This window comes from Phoxinus phoxinus, assembly GCF_949152265.1.
Source record: "Phoxinus phoxinus genome assembly, chromosome: 2".
In the NCBI taxonomy this organism is placed as follows: Eukaryota; Metazoa; Chordata; class Actinopteri; order Cypriniformes; family Leuciscidae; genus Phoxinus; species Phoxinus phoxinus.
This window is the reverse complement of record NC_136877.1, coordinates 12,297,053-12,314,436: the sequence shown is the minus strand read 5'-3', so window position 1 is coordinate 12,314,436 and position 17,384 is coordinate 12,297,053. Positions and strand designations below refer to the sequence as shown.

The 17,384-nt window shown below is 38.2% G+C and overlaps 1 protein-coding gene across 2 annotated transcripts; it reads left to right on the top strand.

Moving 5' to 3' along the window:
* Positions 1 to 778: 778 nt before the first annotated feature.
* LOC306984861 (E3 ubiquitin-protein ligase TRIM21-like) lies at positions 779 to 16,085 on the top strand. 2 transcript variants are annotated; one of them, XM_079586565.1, is made up of 7 exons: positions 779 to 887; positions 4,614 to 5,186; positions 5,566 to 5,661; positions 9,910 to 10,143; positions 10,259 to 10,400; positions 14,577 to 14,603; positions 14,925 to 16,085. In XM_079586565.1, exons 2-7 carry the CDS (start codon positions 4,632 to 4,634, stop codon positions 15,479 to 15,481), a joined length of 1,611 nt encoding a protein of 536 aa, XP_079442691.1. In that variant the 5' UTR covers positions 779 to 887; positions 4,614 to 4,631; the 3' UTR covers positions 15,482 to 16,085. The 2 variants fall into 2 exon arrangements, with proteins under 2 accessions (XP_079442691.1, XP_079442692.1); XM_079586566.1 differs by having other exon boundaries at positions 783 to 887; positions 4,594 to 5,186.
* The last annotated feature ends 1,299 nt before the right edge of the window (positions 16,086 to 17,384 follow it).

The window sequence follows — 17,384 nt, the reverse complement described above, 5'->3', positions numbered from 1 at the left end:
CATTTCATAAATGTGAATGAGGGCTTCAGGTGTCAGGTTTCTTTCAATATAAGAATAAAGCACACACATTTTTGTGTACACTTTGGGCATACACGTAAGAAAGGTTAATCTTTTCCCACAAACTTTACTCTATTCCATCAGTGTTACTTCACATTATTTTTCATATGAGCCTTCATATGAGCCATATAAAGTATGAGACACATATAGTGGTCCTTCAAAGTTAATTGGTCAGATACAGTTTATACTCTTCTTTTTATGCATATTAATTTATCAATAAACTAAGACTTTTGGAATTGATTGAATAAACAAATGAACAGATTATTTTAAAGCCTCCTAATTCTTTTAATCATATACTTCCTGTTCATCTTCACCCACCCTGTCTTCATTGACATCCTGTAATATAATTACCTTATGCAGGTAAATATTTTTTCATTGGAAACATTTTATCTGACTCCCTAGACTCTCCCAAGAGACTCTCCCAAGAGTCTAGGGGGGAACATTTGTCCAGTTACTTAAATATACTTATAACTTAGTCAACAGGCAATACAATACATTTATGGACAAAGAATGTGAAGATGGATAATGTCATTGATTGATGTTGGTAATAACTAGTGCGGTTGCTTTTGATTTATTGAATGCAGGCACGTCAAAAACACATGCAAAGTAATGATGAAAATGTGTGTAAATGTGGAGTGGTAACAGAGGGTGTGGTAAATGTGGAGTGGTAACAGGGGGTGTAGCTTTTTCTGGGAATGAAATGACAACAGAGAGAGATTGTGAGGAAACGAAACTCTACTGTAGTAGCCTACATAAATAGGAGGAGAGAGAGAGACACTGATAACAGAGTCACTGACGAGAAGAATAAAGAATTCATACTTCTGATTAAGGTAAATCAAATTCCTGCTTATTTCTCATGATCATTAGGGTGTTTGCAAATGAAAGGATGAATACTACTGCTCATCATTATATTGTTTTTCAAAACATTTAAAAAGTATTCAACTGTGATATGTGAATAATTTGTAAAATCACGCTGCATGTTGCTTTTCTAAGCCATCACACTTGCTAATCATACTACTTTTGTATTGTTGTTTTTCAAAAAATAAAATTTGGCAGCTTGTTGAGGAAAGCCGTGATATTACTTTTATAAGCCATCAGACTTATGGTTTTAGCAGTAAGCTAGAAGATAAGATATTAAATATGCAGTTCGCTTGTTCGATAATGCAATTTTTGTTCAATCAATTTCAATTATTTTTTTATTTAAAACCATTGGATTGCCAAAATGCAGCATCAATGGCACCTGGGTTTAAGGGTTAAGTTTTGCTTGTCTTTATGTGCTATAAATGTATTTGAGATGCATACTGTATGTGTTTCGCTGTTTTATCAGCCCTCAGCATTGAATCTTTTGTCACTTTACACACACACATATCATCATGGAGACTTGAGAATGCACTGTTTTCAATCTGTCTTACAGCCACTTAGGAATGTCCTAACAGCTACACAGAATGTCTCTGGTTACGTAACCTTAGTTCCCTGAGAGGTATAATCAGTGTATAATCAGTCCAATGAATGAGCAAGACGTCATAGGCGGGTGACGTCATAGACCAGGAAGCTTTAAAGCACCCCTGAACGCAGTGCGTGTCAGCTTCTGATAAGACTGAAGCAAGTCGATCAGGGCATGCAGGAAGTATGGCAGGCAAACGTTATTTTAATAGGCCTATATTTATGAACTGAAACATAACAGTAAAATAAATTAAACTAATTTATCGTAAAATTAAAACATTGTCAGGACTTGCTAACCGGTTTCAGTCGGCAGCATTTGTGTTTTAGCATTAATTCATATTTAAATAGGTGTACAGTAGGTTGTTATGCATAATTTTCTTTAATAAAGAAAGAAAACATTTCAACATAATACATTGCAATAGAAAAATGTCACACATTTGTTCAGAGTTTGAAACTGAACGAACATTGAAACAGAGTTCAGACTGTAGCTGTGTGGTCAACGCTTCAACATGTGCGTCGCGGACCTTCAAGCGATCAGGAGTTCGATTCTCAGCTCTATCCACATAATTTTGTTTGTAGTTTAAAATGATATTTGTCAAAAATAAAACCTTCTGAATTGTTCATTTAATGATTCGAAACATTTTCCGGAGCTTTGTTATTCATTGTCTGTTATTTTTATTAGAAATAACGACAGTCCGCAGATCTTGCCTACCTCTAACTAGCTTAGTTCCTACAATCCACCTCCGAGAATCATTGGAAAAAGCAGGCACCTCGGTGTCCTGAAACGGCGAACCGGCAGGAAAACCGAACTGGCAGCGTTGCGACCCTCCTCAGAGAATCGCACCCCAGAGGGCGCCGAGGAGAAGCGTTTTCTACCCTACCCCGGAGGGGACCACCCTCAGAAGCCTGCAGCCTCGGCGTCAGGGCTTCTTCTTCCAAGCTATTTTAGAGATAAAACAGTCCTCAGATCTTGCATATCTCTAACTGGCTAGACTGCGACCGCCACCTAGGTCCCTCTCGATTGTGGATGAGCCCGAATGGCGACGCTCTGTTTTGCAGCACTTTATGCTGCGAGGAGCTTTAGTAGGCTAAACTATTCAGCGGCGTTCCAGAGGTTTCTTCCTCACCAATCTAATTTTCCTGAGACTGCTGGGCAGGAGCAGTCTCAGGAACATTAGATTGGTGAGGAAGAAACCTCTGGAACGCCGCTGAATAGTTTATTTCTTTGTTTTTTTGAAAGCGGAGCGTTCAGAAGAACAGACATATTTTATCTGTATTTTTCTTTACCTCAGAAAAACGTCTCAGGTTACGACTGTAACCCTTGTTCCCTGAGAAAGGGAACGAGAACTGCGTCGAACCACGCCACAATCTACGCCTCATTCGCGCCGCAGGATTTTTTTACGCGCGTAAGCGTCTTTTGCATTGACTTAACATTGAAATCACTCGCGCCTGACGCGCTATTCGCATATAAATGACAATATAACGGAGACATGTTTTTAAACCGGCCGAAATGACAGCTTGGAAAAAAGCTGTGCATACCAGCCTCCTACGGTTCTGACGCTGCCTCAGAAGACGTAGTATACCAACGCGGTGGCTACACATTGTCATGTTGTACAATTTAAATAAGACAACGTCTCTATTGCATACCCCTCCATGTTGCGTTTTTTTTTTTTTTTTGGTAACGCAACATCATTACCATAGAAACCTATGTAGATATTCCGGAAAACGAAAGAGAGACAAAGATACACAAATCTTACAAAACAGTTGCGATACACAGTGTGGACATCAATAATTTTAGATCAGATTCCAATCAGATACATAAATTGGAGTGTGAACGTAGCCTATCTGTAGGACCCATTGAAACACATAGGCAGAAGTCACCATGCTGCCAGATTGTCCTCTCGAGACTGACATCTGGTGCATTACGATATGTCCGGTGCTCTGAAGTGGATGACCGGAAGGGAACAACCAAGAACAAATGGTTACCAAGGACTTTTATGCAAATCAATATAACATAACCTAAAGGAACACTTAAGCAATTAAGGGGAAATACTTAATGATGGCCTTAAGTCTACGATGTTCAAAATCGGTCGAGAAAGCCTGAGACGGTTGGGAAGTTTTAAAAAACTCATCCCGCCCCTCCACACACACACACCGCTCCCCTCTGTGCTACCTGATCCCAATGCCGACCGGCAGACTGATAAAAAGCTATTTATGTAACACGTCACACCATAAAAGTATAAATAAATGTTTACCTGCTCAACAAAAAGTCAGCCGTGTCAGCGTCGGTTTTCAGTCCCAGATCTCCCTGAAGCTTCCTCCAACGGTCAATGGTGGACCCTATATTTATCCTACTTAGAGTCCGGCGTTCTTCACATTTTTTTTTAATCTCTGCTCTTTCCTCTACAGACTTTCTCTTTCATCCAAACTTTACATTAGGGGCAAGCAGAGGCCGCTTGCTGCTGTCGTTTATTTTTTTATCCATTGCTTTATCCATTGCTGATCTGATGCTACTTAGCTAGCTACCATAGACTGTCAGCTGCTTGCCCGCGCAATTTCATGTCGCAGGAGGGGGGCGGGGTCGGGTGCGGTGGGGTGGAGACGCGAGCGCCAGGCGGAGTTTCAAGTGGAGCTGGTGATTGGATGAGAGCAGTTGACCAATGTAAGCTGCCGGACAGCTTACATTGGTCAACTTCTCTGCAGCTGTTCACCCAATAGAGTGAATGGATTTTTTTCATTCTTTTTTCTCTTCATATTGTTAGGATTGTACTGTAGAACCATAACCAGCATCTAAACAGGGTTATTAATAATGAACAATCTTTGAAATCATAGACCATAGCTTTAAGGTACCTTAAGCCTTTTATGACCCTTTAAGGACCCTTAGTTTGTTTTGCAACAGATGTTTTACTAAGGGTATCCTTAACTTTATAAATTAACTTTTTAAGGTTTCTTATAACTGAAGGGCCTTGTTGGAACTGGCCCCCTAGTTATTACTTCATCTTAAATGTAAATCTTTGAGCAAACAGTCTTTTTTTTAGGTGTAATCCATGGCCATTGATATTATAATTAATGTTGCTTTTGTTGATGTTACAGCTGTTCTGTTTTCCCCTTAGTTTTGACAGACAATCAAAATGACTACAGCCATAGATGTCTCTCGCCACCTTCATTGCCCCATCTGTAAAAACCTGTTCTCAGATCCGGTCTCAACCACATGTGGGCACACCTTCTGCAAGCGTTGTCTGGACCAGCACATAAGCATGTCTGAGCCACACTGCCCTCTTTGCCAGGAGCCTGTGTCCACCAAGCCATCCGTGAATGCAGCAATCGACGCCCTCCTGCGAGAATTTTACCAGATGCAGTTACCCAACATGAGCCTCTTCTGTGGAGAAAGTGGCGTGGTCCCATGTGACATCTGTGACGAACACCGCACGTTCATAGCCGTGAAGTCCTGCTTGAACTGCCTTCATTCGTACTGCGATCAACACCTGAAGCCGCACCAGTCTATGGTGAGATTCAAAGGCCATAAACTGGTGAATCCCATGGAGAAGTTGGATCAGAGAGCATGCAATGCGCACGGTAGGCCTCTGGAACTGTACTGCAGACGGGACGAGCAATGCATCTGCACCTTATGTGTGAAGTTGGGTGGAGATGTGATACCTGTGGAGATAGAGAGAGAAAGGAGACAGGTGAGAAAATCAAGCTCTCGGGAAATAACACAGATTAATCTTCTCACCTGAGATAGTGTTTGAATTGTTTCCCAAAAAGAATGAACAAAACTTAAACTGGCGAGTTTTTTAAATAATTGAGAAAGAAAAAAATACTATTTAATCATTGAATTTTAAACTTATTAAAAACAAAATTTGAATTTACATAGTTGCCCATCACACCGGGTTTTGATATAATCTTAATTGACTTTAATGCAGTGTACTCAGAAAGCTCTCTCTCTCTCTCTCTGTGTGTGTGTGTGTGTGTGTGTGTGTGTGTGTGTGTGTGTGTGTGTGTGTGTGTGTGTGTGTGTGTGTGTGTGTGTGTGTGTGTGTGTGTGTGTGTGTGTGTGTTGTACAGGCTGAGCAGCAAACAACTATTGAAGAGCTGGAAAGGATGATCAATCAGAGGGAAAACAAACTCGACGAGCTTAAGGAATCAGCCAAAAAATGCCAGGTACACGCTTCTTTCTACAAAACACGCAAATCTGTATTAAACAATTACAATGTATAACTTGACACCACTCACTAAATTAAAGGGGACATATTATGCAAAATTCCCTTTTACATGGTGTTTGAACATAAATGTATGTCAGCAGTGTGTGTACACAACCACCCCTGTAATGGTAAAAATTCTCAATTCTAGATTTTGTGACGTCACAAATTTATGTCACAAAAACATAAATAAAAAATTTAAATAGAGATCACGATTCTCCCACAATTCTGAATAGACTACTAAAGAAAATAATATATATTCCTATAAATGTTTAATTGCTGCATTCTATTTAAAATATTTAATTCATTGGAATTATTATTTTTAAAAATGGGTTTGAATTAATGATTTAGTGACTCACTATGTGATAATTTGAATTATTGTAACAGAAATAATGATACTGTGTGGTTGAAAAGACTGCAACGCTGTTTCATACCTATACATGACAACTGCTCTCTCTGGGTCAGTGGCAACGTATTTTTAAATTTTGCATTGGCATCGTACTTGTCAAATGTTTAATAGACATAGGTGAATTGTTGTCATTTAGGAATAAGATTGCATATGTGTTTGAATCGAGATTGCAATCTTTTCAGCATTAATCATGCAGATTTAAATGGTTGGCACGTTGTATACTGTGTATAAACAGTTGACAAAACAAACAAGCCAATGGGAGTTTGAAATGGTAATATAGCTGTTCTGTGTGGAGTCTGCATGCTCTCTGTGTGTTTGTTTGGGTTTCCAAGGACATGCCACATAAGTAAATTGGAGACACTAAATTTGAAGAATCATGTTTCGACACAAGACAATGACAAGAGCTCAGTGGCAATATAAACATCAACTCGTTCAGCAAATCACATGCGATAGGCAACGTTAGTATTTACTTTCATATTTAAGTCAGGTTCCTTGTAAAGAAGAATATGCAAAGATCATGCAAAGACTAGTTTCACATTTGACTTTGGGCTGCCCATACAGACAGAAAGAGACTGTCACAGACAGTCCAATGACAGTTCATTGTTTTTAAATGCAATTTAGGGGCAGATTATCTGAAATATATACTTCAATAAAATTCAAATGCAAACAAATAAATAAATACATAAATAATTAAATAAGTGTCCAATTGCAGTGTCAACATGATTAGCTGTGAAAATGTGTGTAGATTTTGTGATCAGAATTTCAAGTCCAACAGTTATGCATACAGACATTAAATTAAATTAACATTTAGGCTTATGCATACCTACTTAGCCTACTACTAAAAATCTAAATATGTGGTTTATTAAAATAAGTTATTGTATCAGCCCAGTACTTTATATTCATGACTTTATATCCTGATGGACTGGTAAAACTTGTACAACCATAATTCACTCATTGAAGAACCTAGACCTATGGAAAGAGTCCTGAACATGCAGCCGATTCCTGTTCACAAAACCTCTCCAGCTTTTCTTTCTGTACATTAGCTTTTATATGATTTCCAATGGTGGGGTACAAACCGTCCAATGAGAATATACATTACATCATATAGAAACCAAGACAAAGACAGAAACAAGTCCATAAAGAGAAATGCAAATGTGGCAGCATATGTTCTGGACAAATCCATCTCCTATCTGTGCTGGTTTACAAGAATGACACACACAAGTCACTTTCATTATATACTGCTTTTAACATTATAGATTGTTAACAACAGAGATTTACAGCAGCTCTATAATAAAGTTATTGTCCAGCTAAAGTTAGTTTTGATTGATTCACTTCCATTGCAAAGATCATTAGAAATTATCTTAGGGGCCGCTAACACAACAGAAAACCCTTAATGCGCTCAGGCCCGCTCATCCGCACTAAACAGTACACACTTACATGGAAAAGTACATTAAAACAGATGTGTGCTTGAACAAAAAATGGCTTCTCCCCTCTCCCCATTTTCCCCTTATAGCCTACTCCAAAGTCAGCAAGTTTACAGACCGAGGATTTAGAAAAGTCAGACTGCGAGCTGAATTGTACAGACAATTCAAGCTCACAATACTATTAGTATTTATTCCTATTTTTAATGATTTTTTATTGTATTTTTAGTTTTCACTTTAATTTGAGTAATTTGGGTTTGCTTTTGTCATTTTCATTCGTTTTTAAATATTCCTATAGCTTTAATACATGTTTGTTTCAGTTTAAAGGGATAGTAAAACCACATGATTTATCCCATGATTTACTCACCCTCAAGCCAACCTAGTATGTGACTTTCTTATTTCAGACAAACACAAATGGAGATATATAAAAAAAAAATGTCCTGGCTCTTCCAAGCTTTATAATGGCAGTAAATGGAGGACGAGAGTTTGAAGCCCAAAAAAGTGCATCAATCCATCATAAAAGTAATCCACTTGTATCTGGGGGGTTAATATAGGCCTTACTATACTCTTTTGGATATTTTTCTTTCACAAACGCATCACTTCAAAATCTCATCCTCCATTCAATGCCACTATAAAGCTTGGAAGAGCCAGGGATTTTTTCAATATAACTCTGATTGTATTTGTCTGAAAGAAGAAAGTCATATACACCTAGGATTGCTTATGGAACTTGTCGTCATGCCGATGGAACTAATAATGTTTATGGTTGTGAATACATTAATGTTTGTTTAACATGACTGTGGTACAAAGCCAATCGCGATTGCTAATGGGAGACACATATCATCGCCACACATTACCCGGATATAAAGGAATAAGGACATTTCATTCTACCGAACAACTCGCAAGTGCAGAATTACTACTCACACAGGTCAGTTTATTAGACGAATGAAACTTGTGAGGTAATCCAGCGCTGTTTCACTTGGTCTACACTATCACACTAAACTGCATGTGAGTGTGCATTTGAAAGTTATAATGTTATTCAATGTGCTAATTTGTTGGCTGTATGAGACTAGCAGTAAGCTAGATCAACATTAGAATAACATACTGATCATATTCTAACATTTCATAATTTTGAGCTATATAACATTGATTAGTTTTATGTACATTTGCTCACCTGTCAAATAAAGTACATGCAAGAGCGGCGTCTCGTCAAGTCGAAGTTAGTTGCGGACATGGAGCTCTCGGGATCTCGAAAACGCCACGCTGATATCTATCCTCGTTTTAGTTCTTCTTTTGTCCCAAAGTCTGCTCGCCATGGTCCATAATGTTTGAACGAAACAACAACAGCGTGAGCGTGCCGCTAGACGTAACGCAGTTGTCCACGTCTGTCGCCATGGTTACTAGGAAACCAGGGATAACGCGGATATTACGTCATTGACAGGTGACAATGACCAGGTACGAGCCATTATTTAAAATGGGAATTTATCTGAAATTAAAAATCTTTGGGAATTTTTGGGATATTGTAAGTACACAACTGCAGGAAATAGATCACACTGTGCAAAATATTTTATTACAAAATTCTTAAATATTGTACCTTTAAACATGTATTTCAGTTAGTTGCTAGTTCACATAGAAAAACCTAAAAATTTTCAAATTTAAAACTAAAAATGCTAAAACTTTACCAAAGAATTATTTTATAATATCTACATGTGTATCTGAATGCATACTGAAGAAAAACTGACTTTAGGACCCAGAGGAACAGCTCATTTATTCCAAATTGAGATATGAGGCCATCTAGTGGCTAAATATATGAAATATCATGTTATATTATTCATTTTCCACAAGATCGGCAGACACCCAATGTAAGATATTTTGAGCTGAATTAAAAGGTTTATGCATGAAATTGTGAGTTATTTTGAAAAGTTGAAAGAATGTGAGTAATGACTTAAATGACTATTTATGTATTATTTATTGATCAAATCTAGTAATTTAAAGGTAAATAAAATAAAAAAATAACAAAAAAAATCTCCAAAACAATTGCATTAAAAAATAGAGAAAATATTATCAAAATGACATAAAATAATATTTTTACCCGTGAGGGAAGGATTTGTTACAGAACGCGATTGCAGAAAGCGGTATAAAAGTTTTAAAACTGCAATAAAGTTGCCATGAAACGGAATAGTCTTTTCTCCACTATTGTGACACATATCTGAGTGTATGTGTATGTAACAAGAACATAAGTAGTTTCACACCAGTAAACATCTCATCAGAGAAGAGATGCCTTCTTTAACAATAATAACACTGACAAATAAATAAATGATTTAGAGCTTGCCAGATCAAGAATATGCTTCATTTTTGTGTTATATGCCTCCATTCTTTGCAGGCTCTGATAGAAAGAGAGCAGCAGGAGATAAAGGAAGTTTTTTCTGTAGTGATGGAGGCTGTGAAGAGATCAGAGCAGGTGCTGATGGCCCCTCTGGAGGACGGAAGGAGGTGTTTGGAGAAGGAGATTGATGAGAAGACACAACAAATACAAAAAGACATTCTCAAGTATAAGGAGACCATCGACTCTTTGAAACGTACTATGAATGAGGAAGATGACATCTTCTTCCTGCTGGTCAGTTAATCATGAAATACTGACTAATATTTGACAAACATAAAATAATACTATTATATGCCCCATATAATACTATTATGTGTCCCAAATAATACTATTATATATCCCTTTACAGTCTTACCCGTCTGTACCAACTGAGTTCAAAGATGACTGGATGGTTTCCATTGACACTGAATTAAACTTTGGCACAATGAGAAATATAAAGGCAGGCTTATTGGCTGAGATTGAGACTCACCTGGAGAAACTTTGCACTGTTGGTGAGTTATTATGTCTGAGAGCTGTGACAAAATTAGAAAACATTCCCTATTGTTATTGCTGATAAATAGAGTTAAGGATTTGGACAAGATTAACTTGTCCTGCACTCTTAGTGAACCCTTGTGAAAAAGAAGTATACTTCAGCATACTTTTAAAAATATTACTTATTACAGAAATAATATAATATAAAAGTAAACTTAAGGTTTCGACCACTTAATTGCATGTTAATTGCAACAATTTCATTACTAAATAAAAATGCATTATAGTTAAAATTTATATTAAATGCAATTAGCTGAAATTTAGAGTTTTTTTTACCCACTTAAGTATATCTTTATATGCAATGTATATTTCATAACTACTTCTATTGTCTTTGAAATATGGTAAAAGTGTCAGAACGCCTCCTCTTGCGGGCAAAAATCAATCGGCGCTCTCTAAAAGCAGCACATGTGCCGGGCAGACTGAACCAAGGGGCAGATATGCTGTCCCGGGGCAACGTGTCCTCAGAGGACTGGACACTCCATCCCCAGACGGTTCACTTGATTTGGAGTTTCTTTGGGAAGGCTGAGGTCGACCTCTTCATCTCAGAAGACCACTCTCACTGCCCAATATATTTCTCAAAGGACAGAGATGTGATAGCCCACAAATGGCCCAGCCTTCCCCGATATGCCTTTCCCCCGGTTGCGCTGCTCCATCAGGTCATCAGAGGAATCAGGGAGGACAGACGTGCAAGTCTTTCTGGTGGCCCCTTTCTGGAGGAATCAGTCATGGTTCCCAGAGTTTATGCAGATGTTCACAGCAGCCCTCTGGTCAATTCCCTTGAGGAAGGACCTTCTGTCCCAGGTGAAGGGAACAATCTAGCACCCCTGACCCGAGTTGTGGGCCCTTCATCTCTGGCCCCTCGACTGCAGCCTATTGACCTTCCCTTGAGTCTTAAACACTATTTTGTTAACCCTGTCCACTATTTTCGTATAAACCCTGTCCACTAGACGACTCTATGCCCTTAAATGGTCCTTCTTATGTGAAGAACTGACATCCAGTGAGATTTCACTGGAACTGTCTTTCCTTTAGGAGCTGTTTAGGCGCAACCCCTTCCACACTCAAAGTTTATGTGGCGGCCATAGCAGCATACCACGCTTCTGTGGACAGCCAGTCCGTAGGCAGGAATAACCTGGTTGTTCGTTTCCAGAAGGCTGAACCCGCCTCGTCCCCTCATGGTTCCTACATGGGACCTGTCTACAGTCCTGTCTGTAGCTCGAGCCACTCCAGTTGGCCCCTTTTGCTAAAGACCGCCCTCCTGCTGGCCCTAGTATCGGTCAAGCGAGTGGGTGACTTACAACCACTCTCTGTGAGTGTGTCTTGCCTTGAGTTTGGGCCTAACAACTAGAAAAGTCATCCTCAAACCAAGATGCGGCTAGATACCTAAGGTGCTCTCTACTCCATTCAGAGCACAGGTTATTGCTCTCTCTGCTCTTCCCCCCTCAGAGGACAAGCAGGAGTTGCATTTACTCTGCCCTGTTCAGGCCTTAAAGGATTAGTTCACTTTTAAAGTGAAAATTCTGTCATCATATACTCACCCTTAAGTTGTTTCAAACCTGTATGAATTTCTTTCCTCTGCTGAACACAAAGGAAGATATTTAGAAGAATGTCAGTAACCAGACAGTTTCTGGTTCCCATTGACTTCCATAGTATATTTTTTTCCTACTATGGAAGTCAATGGGAACCAGAAACTGTCTGGTTACTGACATTCTTCTAAATATCTTTCTTTGTGTTCAGCAGAGTGTACTGTATATATAAAGCGCTCTGCCCAGATCAGGGAGTCAGAGCAGCTCTTTGTGTGCTTTGGTGGCCGCACCAAAATGCATCTGGTCACGAAGCAAAGACTATCCCACTGGATAGTGGAGGCGATTGCGCAAGCTTATGATTGGCCTTCAGTGGCCCATCGGAGTAAATCGCTGCGCAACTCCTGCAACTCCGCGGCACAACCATTGGCTCGTGCAGTTTCATTGCGTGATTCTATAAGGCTTTAGTAATCTGAGAAAAAGGAGTTTTCCCAAAGCGGCTGGCGACGCAATACTCGTTCCCGTTATCTCAGGGAACCAAGGTTCCGTTAGTAACCGAGTACATTCAACGGCACTCTTGGTGGATGCGGATCTGGAAGTAACTCTGGATAAATATACTTGTCAGGTAGGGTCAGTAGTATAGGGTCTCGGGATTGGTAATGGTCACGCAGACAAGATTGGCCCAGTGTGCTTTGTTCGACACTGCTTAGTGTGTGGAAATTTCCTGCCCCTTCATAATAGCCAGCTCTACTCACTCAGATGTAAAAAGCCTATTAAGGATGGGGTCAATTTCAAACCAATTCAAGCCTGATTTAGACTTTAATAATTATAATAATAATAATAATAATCAAGTGTAGTGTCAGTTCTGGCAGGTCACATTAGTCAAGCTTGCATCAGCTGACTCTCAGCTGATCCACGTCTACCTATAGGAATACAATGCCTATCACTGTATACATATATAAGCTCCTTTAGTATTATCAGCAGCTATCGTGTTTCTCAGGAGCTAATTACTCTCCTCCATCCCCAGCTCCTCCTCTCGTCAGTCAGGATTTGGCATTCTGATTACCCCTGAATTAGACTAAAATTATCTAATTATGTTGTACATTAAAATTAATTAATGATATCTGCAATAGATTCATGTTGGTTCTGTTCTGTTTACCCTAAGGGGGTTATTGATGCTTGCCCTGCTCTTATCCATGCTAGGCTGCATGGATGCGCAGGGAATTCTTGACCAAAAACAGAACCATACCTCCAATCCTAACTGTATGCTAATTGTCAATCATATTTGACGATAGTGGTCCTGACAGAAATAATAATAATAATGTTAACAAACAAGAGGATTGTGCAGAACGGATTTCATTCACGGACTGTGCAAGCACGGCTTGTTTCAGAGTGGTATGTTTTGTTTAGATACGATGTTATACACCATTTATTATTATTTTTTGCGTGTTCTGTGGGCGTGGGTTATTTAAATTAAGAACATTGTGACTCCATACGATCCAGAAAAATTGTGTTGTTTGTGTTGTCTTCTAAAGTGATTGAGGTGTTCATTCTTACATCCAACAACACAACACCTAAATCACTTTAGAAGACATTCTAGTCTACAGCTGCTCTGGTGTCGAAACAATGGAGGACTGTGGCTCACTCAGGGTGAGTCTACGCTAAAACTGCAATGTCAGTCAACAGTCGTGGGAGGGGCTTGTGCAAAAGTACGTCACATTGCCCCGAATCTGAGAACGGCTTGTTCTGAGACAGTGCTTATGATTTATGGGGATTTTAAAAAAAAGCACTGGGTGGATTTTTATCATTATAGGGTAGTTGTGTACACTGCCAACACACCTTTATGTTCAAACGCCATGTAAAAGTGAATTTTGCATAATAGGTGTCCTTTAAATAAAATATCTCCCTTTAGATCTTTTTTATGCTCAAACAACAACATTACAGACTAACTAAAGTTAAAAAAGTAGGACTCCTTTAATAAAGATTTGAAGTAGGCCTACACTACAAGTGCACATTCAATACAATTAAGCGCACTTCTTTTTCACATGGGTACACAGTCATGAATGACACCTCAAATCTTGTGTTTTGTTAAGGAGAGGTGGATAGTGGTAATGATTGTAATACCATGGTATTATTTAATGTATTTTAGAGTAACATTTATGTATCATATGAATATGGTATCAAGGTGCATATATAAAAAATCAGATGTTCATGGCGTGTCTGTCTCAGTACTTTTAAAAGATTGTTTCACTTCAGAATTAAAATTTTCTGATAATTTACTCACCCCTAGGTCATCCAAGATGTTTGTCTTTCTTTCTTCAGTCAAAAAGAAATTAAGGTTTTTGAGGAAAACATTCCAGGATTTTTCTCCATATAGTGGACTTCAATGGCAACCAATGGGTTGAAGGTCCAAATTGAAAACCTCTGAAACCTTAATTTATTTTCGACTGAAGAAAGAAAGACATAAACATCTTGGATGACATGGGGGTGAGTAAAACATCTTTGATGACATGTGGGTGAGTAAATTATCAGGAAATTTTAATTCTGAAGTGAACTAATCCTTTAAATGTAAGGCTGTCGTCATGATTTGTTTTGTGATGTTATCTGTTTTCCTTACAGAAATTAGAAGAATTCACAGCTTTGCAGGTATGTGTAGGAATAATTGGTAATACTTTACAATAAGGTCCCATTAACTAACGTTAACTAACAATGTACAATACATTTGTTGCAGTATTAATTCATCTTTGTCAACGTTCATTAATAAAAAATACAACTGTTTGTGTCAGCTCAGGTCCATTAAACTTTTTATTTAAATAATGTATTAGTAAATGTCGAAATTAACATGATTAATATATGCTTTTAAAGTATTGTTCATTGTTATTTCGTGTTAACTAATGCAGTTAACTAATGTTAACAATTGAAATGAAGCACAAACATCAAGTATCTGAGAATCTTGTCTTTGCTCAGTGGACGTGACTCTGGATGCAGAAACGGCACATCCACACTTAGAGGTGACTAGAGACGGCAAAGTGGTCAGCGACACTGGAAAAAGACATGACATCCCAGGCAGTCCACAACAGTTCGACCTGGTTGGAGGAGTCCTGGGAAAGCTTCGCGTAACGTCAGGAAGAGCTTTCTGGGTCGTGGAGGTGGGGAAGAAGGTGGGCTGGGAACTCGGGGTGATAAGAGAAAGTGCGAACAGGAAAGGGAAAGTCTCCAACAAACCCAGCGAGGGATACTGGTCCATATTGCTCTGCGGTCAAAACATGTATGGAGCTTTTGAAGACCCTCCAGTTCTGCTGAATCTCAACACCAAACCCCAGAAGCTGGGAGTGTTTGTGGACTGTGAGGAGGCTCTGGTCTCCTTCTATGATATGGTGGCTCTGTCACATATTTACACATTTACTAAGTGTAGCTTTCATGGTGCAATCCGTCCATACTTTAATCCTCATCCTAACAAAGACGGGAACAACTCAAGTCCATTGGTAATTTGTGATGTCAATCAAACTGACGTCTCTGTGTAATAGAAAGGGCAAATCTTGATTTTGAAACAAAGGATCCCAAAGTTTATATACAGAGGTGAGTGAAGGCTATATCTATATAGGCGTTCTGGCGCAATATGGCTGCCGTCGCATCGGTGGTGGTTGGGGAGATTCCCCCCCTTCTATGTAAAGCTCTTTGAGGTCTCAGAAAAAGCGCTATATAAATGTAACAAATTATTATTATTATTATTATTAGCTTCCTCTTCTGCTGATTGTTTGATTACCTGAACGTGCTCCTCCCAAACTTTGTTACATTAAACTTAATTTAAAAATGTTATATTTTTTTATTGAACCTTCTAATTGTAACTTTCTAATTTATTGAACCTTCTAATTGTAATCGATCTATCCATCCATCCATCTAACCTGTAACTTTAAAATTAAACTTGTTTTTTTATCTTGTGGGGACCTTTGGGGAAAACAGCTTATAAATCATCCTAATTATGTTTTTTTTATTTTTTTGTTTTTTTATTATTAAAAAATGCAGAAAGTTTTCTCTAGGTGTTGTGTTTAGGGGTAGGGTTAGTGGATATAATATACAGTATGAAAATTATTTTGTCTATAGAAAGTCCCTATGGAAACACAACATAAATAAATAAATAAAACAACCTGTGTGTGTGTGTGTGTGTGTGTGTGTGTGTGTGTGTGTGTGTGTGTGTGTGTGTGTGTGTGTGTGTGTGTGTGTGTGTGTGTGTGTGTGTGTTTAAGTTTTATGCTTTCGGTCCAAATATTGCTATTATTATCTCCAATCTGGCAAATGAAGAGGCACAATAGCATTGCTACCTTTTGCTTTGCAGCTTTTTGGTTGTCAACCAACTACTTACTGGTAACAAAATAATAATTAGTCACTATTGGAATAATAGGTATAATAGGAATAATATAATGTATTAGGTACTAGTATCTATGAATAAGTAGTAACTAATGAATACTAGTATCTAATAATAAGTAATTGTATCTGATGAATAAGTACTAGTATCTAATAATAAGTACTAGTAACTAATGAATAAGTACTAGCATCTAATAATAAGTACTAGTAACTATTGAATAAGTACTAGTATATAATAACTAGTATCTAATGAATAAGTACTCGTATCTTTAAAAACGTACTAGTACCTAAAGAATAAGCACTAGTATCTAAAGAATAGGCAGTACCTAAAGAATAAGCACTAGTAGCTAATGAATAAGTACTAGTACTTAATGGAATATATACTAGTATCTAAAAAAGAAGTACTAGTAGCATGACAATAGATACTAGTAGGTTTAAAGGATTAAATGTTAAAAGGGCTTGCCATAGACAAACTCTACGTCCCACCACACAAGTGACACTGAAGTTAATTGTTCTCATAACTAATTAATTATGATTACTTTCCCATTTTCTATATTAACATAATTGATGATTAATAATAATTGTAGGTACTAAGAGGAATATATTTTCTATCCACACACTTATGAACAAATCAAAATATTCACATATTTCACAATGTGCATTGTTGTCCATGTATATCGTGCAAAAGCGGGGCAGGTGAGGGAATTACACATGCAAATCCACAGGGAAGTGTTTGCTTTTAGAGTGCTGAATGCTCGCAAGAAACTCAAGATATTCACATCTTTCACACTGTGCATTGTTGTCCATGTAAATCGTGCAAAAGTAGGGCAGGTGAGCGAATTACACATGCAAATCCACAGGGAAGTGTTTGCTTTGAGCGTGCTGAATGTTGCTAAGTAAAATTATTACTTTTATTTCTAACTTGGAAAATTTGTATTAGTCGCTTTCTGAAATGTGTGCTTGAGTTTAACATTTGAATGAGGAAAAATCTGTGTCAGGTTTGATAAGACTGCTGAGGAAAAATCCTGACAATGTCTCAAGATGAAAGCATTTGAAATGTCA

Excerpts from the sequence above, each read along its gene's own strand:
- LOC306984861 (XM_079586565.1), top strand. The coding sequence starts at position 4,632 with ATGACTACAGCCATAGATGTCTCTCGCCACCTTCATTGCCCCATCTGT. Across the intron at positions 5,187-5,565 it reads TAGAGAGAGAAAGGAGACAG|GCTGAGCAGCAAACAACTAT; the intron begins GTGAGAAAATCA and ends TGTGTTGTACAG. Across the intron at positions 10,144-10,258 it reads ATGACATCTTCTTCCTGCTG|TCTTACCCGTCTGTACCAAC; the intron begins GTCAGTTAATCA and ends ATCCCTTTACAG.